This window comes from Zingiber officinale, chromosome 7B, assembly GCF_018446385.1.
Source record: "Zingiber officinale cultivar Zhangliang chromosome 7B, Zo_v1.1, whole genome shotgun sequence".
Lineage (NCBI taxonomy): Eukaryota > Viridiplantae > Streptophyta > Magnoliopsida > Zingiberales > Zingiberaceae > Zingiber > Zingiber officinale.
Window position 1 is genome coordinate 95,059,781 of NC_055999.1, and position 5,380 is coordinate 95,065,160.

The window sequence follows — 5,380 nt, forward strand, 5'->3', positions numbered from 1 at the left end:
TTATAAATTACTATGGGCTTTTTTGTAAAAGTGCCAAAAAAATAACGATACTTCTTTCTCCATCTTCGCTAACTAAACCTAAAGGTGCCACCTTTTTCTACTTTTGTTGTTCGCCGAACTTCGAAGGCTCAACAGAGACGTGGTCAACAATTAAATCAGGTCAGCACTCAGCACATGATATTTTTCTACTTTTGCTTTAATTTTGCTGTTTGCCTTTTTCTAATTTCTGCTTTTGCAGTTTTGTTGCTCGCCAAACGGCCGAAGTCCGAACTTCGAAGGCTCAAGGTCAACAATTAAATCAGGTCAGCTCATGCATTGATATTTTTCTGCTTTTGCTTTTGGCCTTTTTCTAATTTCGACACATACTAATATTACCTGTTAAATAAAGCTAATTATTTACATATTCGTCATTCGATTGTAGTATGACATGCAATTAGCATTCATAATCATGCAAATATTTGATTTTCTTTTGTTACAGCACACTTATAAGTTAAAGTTATGCAATTCCTTTCTTCTTATTGATGATGCAGTATTGCAGTTTTACAATTTTTTTAGAGACATCTTTTGTTAGGCTAAACTTTAAGAATTTTCACAAGATAATCAAGGTAAATTTTTTGATTTTCAATTCTTCCAATTTCCCCTCTATTTGGACTATTGTATCTTCATATGAATCATATTTTTTCTTCTCATATGTTTTAATTAGCAATTAGCATGTTGTTTTCTTCTATGTCCATGATAAATGTTAATATGTTATCTACAAAGTTACTTCTCATATGTTGTTTTTTTTTTTTTTGTAGAAAATTAGAATGTCTGATACTAGGAAGTATCTATCAGGACATGATAAGCGGAAAAAAAAAAGAGTTGAAGAATTTATTGAGTTTCAAAGAGGGGCAATTGACAGATTTATTGTCAAAGAATCGAAAAATTCATCACTTGAAGATTTGGTTAATGAAGAAAAACAAGAAAACAATGATAATGAATTACATGAAGGCTTAGCCATTGAAAATGATATAGAGGGAGATGTGAATGAGATTGAAGACAATGAAAGTGGTGATGACTTAGACTTTAAAAATAATTATTCTGAAAGTGATAATGATGCTATTTATGAAGTGAATGAAGAACCAAGTTCATCAATTCCACTTGACATTTTTGATCCTACAAATTGGGAGAATTTAGATCCCAAGTGGAAGGATCAATTAGTGGAAAAGGGCCCTATAAGAGATGTATTAACAGGGAAAGGTCCCAAAGATAAATCAAATAGACGATTCTCTTCAGATTTCTATACTCGGGTTTTGCCAAATGGTTAAAAGCACCATAGAGATTGGTTGGTCTACTCACAAGCACTTGATAAAACATTTTGTTTTTGTTGCAAGTTGTTCAAAAGGGGGCCTCAACCAAGTCAACTAGCAAATGAGGGATACTGTGATTGGGGGCATCTTAGTAGCAGACTTAAAGAACATGAGACAAGTATTGAGCATATCAATTATTATGTTAGTTGGTCTGAGTTGCATATCAGGTTAATGAAGGGTACAACAATTGATCATGCTATTCAAGATCAAATCAAGAAGGCAAAAGAGCATTGGAGGAAGGTATTACATCGATTAATTTTACTTGTGAAATTTTTGGCTAAACAAAATATAGCATTTCGTGGTAGTAATGAGAAACTTTATGATGATAACAATGGAAATTTTATGACTGCTGTTGAGATGATTGCTGAGTGGGACTCAGTGATGAGGGAACATATTGAAAGAAATACACATCATCATTATCTTAGCCACAAAATTCAGAATGAATTGATATGCTTGTTAGCTTCTCAAATAAAGAGTTCTATTCTTGAAATCATTAAAAAAGCTAAGTTCTTTTCTGTAATACTTGATTGCACTCCTGATGTTAGTAACCAAGAGAAAATGACTTTAGTTATAAGATGTGTTGATGTTTCTACAAGCCCAATGAAAGTAGAAGAATACTTTTTGGGATTTTTAAAAGTAGATGATACAACAGGACAAGGCTTGTTTGAAGAACTGCAAAATGTGTTGAAGAGTTTTGATCTTGATATTGATAATGTGAGAGGACAGGGATATGATAATGGGGCAAATATGAAAGGGAGGCACCAAGGCGTACAAAAAAAATTATTGGATATAAATCCCAGAGCATTGTATACTCCATGTGGTTGTCATTGTTTGAATTTAACGCTTTGTGATATTGCAAATTCCTGTGGAAAACCGAAAGACTTTTTTGGAGTAGTACAACGGATTTATACAATATTTTCTCATTCTACAAAGAGATGGAAGATTTTGATAGATCATGTAACGGTAAAAGGTTTAACTCTCAAGCCATTGTCAATCACTCGATGGGAAAGTCGTACTGAAAGTGTAAAAGCAGTGGTACTTCAAGCTCAACAAATCAGAGAAGCTTTACTTCAAGTTGTAGAAGAAAAAGACACTGACTCTAAAATAAGAAGTGAAGCTAAGTCTTTAGCAACATTTGAACTTGGAAATTTTGAGTTTTTAGTGGGTATGATTATTTGGTATGAGATATTGAGTAAGGTTAATATTGTTAGCAAAAGCTTACAATCTGAAAACATGCTTATTGACGTTGCTATGACCAAGATTAAGGGGTTAATTGCTTCTTTTGAAGAGTATAGAGAATCTGGATTTGGACAAGCTATCAATACAGCAAAAGAACTTGCTTCAACAATGGAGATTGATCCCGTTTTTCCTGAACAAGGACAAATATATAGAAAAAGGCATTTTGATGAGGTTACATATGAGTCTTCGAAACTACCTCTACCTCAAGAATCTGCTGAGGAAGCTTTTAGAGTTCATTATTTCTTGTTCATAGTAGATCAAACAATTGGTTCATTGAAGAAAAGGTTTGAGCAATATGAGGAATATGAAGATCTTTTTGGATTTCTTTTCACAGCTGAAAAGTTGAGTTCATTGATGGATGAGGACTTGAAAGCTCGTTGTAAGAATCTTGAAAGGAAACTACAAAGAAAAAATGGTACAAGACAAGATGTTTCAGATTTGGATGGAGATGACTTATATCAAGAACTGAAAATCATACAACATATTCTACCAAAGGAAACAAAAACAGCAAGTGAAATACTAATTTTTTTGCAAAGAATGAATTGTTTCCCGAATTCATTCATTGCATACAGGATATTATTAACTATTCCGGTGACTGTCGCATCTGCAGAAAGAAGCTTTTCTAAATTGAAGTTGTTGAAATCTTGTTTGAGATCAACCATGACCCAAACAAGATTGAATGCATTAGCTATGATTTCGATTGAGAGTGAGTTTTTAGAAAAACTCAATTATGAAAAATTGATCGATGACTTTGCAAATAAAACTGCAAGAAGATCAGTTTTTCATAGTTAATTGTAATAATTCTTTTTCATTTTCTAATACTGAGTATTAGCAACATTGAATATAATGTTTTCATTATTATGAATTTTAGTTAATGTGTTCTGTTGATGAATTATTATATAGTATTGATTTTATTATTTTTATCTGAATTTAAAGGGCCCATTTTTTTTTTGCACCGGACCCTTCAGAGTTTAGGACCGGCCCTGATCGCCGCCTCTGCTCTCCTCCAAAGTCGACCACCTTCGAGGTCAGCTGCCCCTTTCCTCCATCACCACCGTTGCCTTATGCACGCTGCCTCCCCACGCCGCCTCCGGTGTCACCGGTCCACGCCAATGACCTCCTCCCCCGTCTCTCTCTAGCACACTGCCGCCTCGCGTGAGAGCAATAGCTCGCATGACCACCTCCGACCATCGTCGTCGTCGAGATCCCACTATCGCCACAAGCGTACGCCGCTTCTGTTTGTCGATCTCCGTCATCGTCAGGTTCAATCTGCCGACACCCCCGCTGCTGAATCTAGTTTGTCGACGTGGCACCGATCCGTGGCTAGCGCAGTGATATTTGTTTTAACGATCCTGGATATGATTTCACCCGACTAATTTGATTTATGCCGTCATACAATCCCGATGCCGATTCGACCTTTAGGTCACCATTGTCTTATCTTGATATTGTGTTTTGGCCTTCACGCCAATTGTATGTTCCTGCCTTCACATCGTCGTAACGACCTGTGAACTACTGGTATTATCAAGCATGTGTATTGCTGTTATATTCTGGCCTGTGTGCCGCTATCATATTCCAGCCTGCATGCCGCTGTTGTATTTCAACTGCGTACCACCTTCCAGATCCATGCCACATTCGACTCCATGTCGTCGCCTCCGAACCCAGTTCCTCATCCAACTCACATTCACCTACTCTTCCGGGTCATGACGACTTGATCAGCTTTACAACCAACTCACTAGTCTACCAGTAGGCGTCCCTCTAGGTCAGGGTATGTCTCCGTACTCATTATTTATTCATTTCATTATTCTACTATTATTTTGTTCCTTATATATTTGTAAGATTTGCCTCGAGCATCAGGTTGCCAAGGGCCAGGTAATCCGGTCGCTGTTTGCAGATAACGTTGATTGGAGACCTTCTGACGACTCAATCAATATAGAAGACAGTTTATCACCCCTTCTCCTTCCAGGGTGATGGCGATTTAGTTTGCATTTTAGCCACATTATTTCGGTCGTTCTATCTTCTTAGCTTCTGGATGGAATCATATTTGACGCCGTCTGTGGGAACTTCGCTTAATCTAGAACGTGAAGATGGATGACATCGAAAAATTCTGCCATCATCATGACCCTAGTGGATTTCAACGAACACATTATATTCTCCTCACTCCACGGGTATTCGGGAGTCAAGAAATCGAATCATATCTTCAGCCGGTAAGCAGGTCAGTTTTTCTATTATATTATATTTTCCCTTCCGACCGTAGGATCCACTACAACTCCTCGATCAGAGAGTAAAGGTCTAACTTCATGATCAGATACTAGGGCCCTAAATCCTCGATCAGACACTAGGGCCCTAGATCCTCAATCAGACACTAAGAGGTAGCTCCATGATCAAAGACTAAGGGTACAACTCTCCGATCAGAGACTAAGGGCACAACTGTCCAATCATACACTAGGGGCACAACTCTCTTATCAGACATTAGGGGCACGACTCCCCTTACTACTATAGGGTCTGCACCCTCCACCAATGGGGCTCTGCACTCTTTTACTACTATAAGTTCTGCTTCCTTTATGGCTACAGGCTCTGCACCCTCCACCCATGAGGCTCTGTACTGTCTTATTCTACCGGCTTTGCACCCTCTACCCATTGGGCTCTGCCCATCGAAGGGAGAAGTTGATGATGTAAATCATGTTTTGTTATGTTTCTTCCTACAATAAACAAGAACAGGGGCGATGTCCGAGAATAAACAAAAATAGAGAGTGGGAATCGCAACCACAAGTGGAACCGATATGGAGCGTCTT

General features: G+C 37.7%; 1 protein-coding gene across 1 annotated transcript in view; it reads left to right on the forward strand.

Annotated features, from left to right (window-relative positions):
* The window catches only part of LOC122004560 (zinc finger MYM-type protein 1-like), a 10,537-nt gene extending 6,790 nt beyond the window's left edge, over positions 1–3,747 (forward strand). The window contains exons 2-5 of the mRNA XM_042559426.1: positions 239–302; positions 798–1,289; positions 1,374–3,099; positions 3,557–3,747. Coding sequence (XP_042415360.1) covers positions 239–302; positions 798–1,289; positions 1,374–3,099; positions 3,557–3,747 — 2,473 coding nt within the window. The remainder of the gene's footprint in view (positions 1–238; positions 303–797; positions 1,290–1,373; positions 3,100–3,556) is intronic.
* Positions 3,748–5,380: the final 1,633 nt, after the last annotated feature.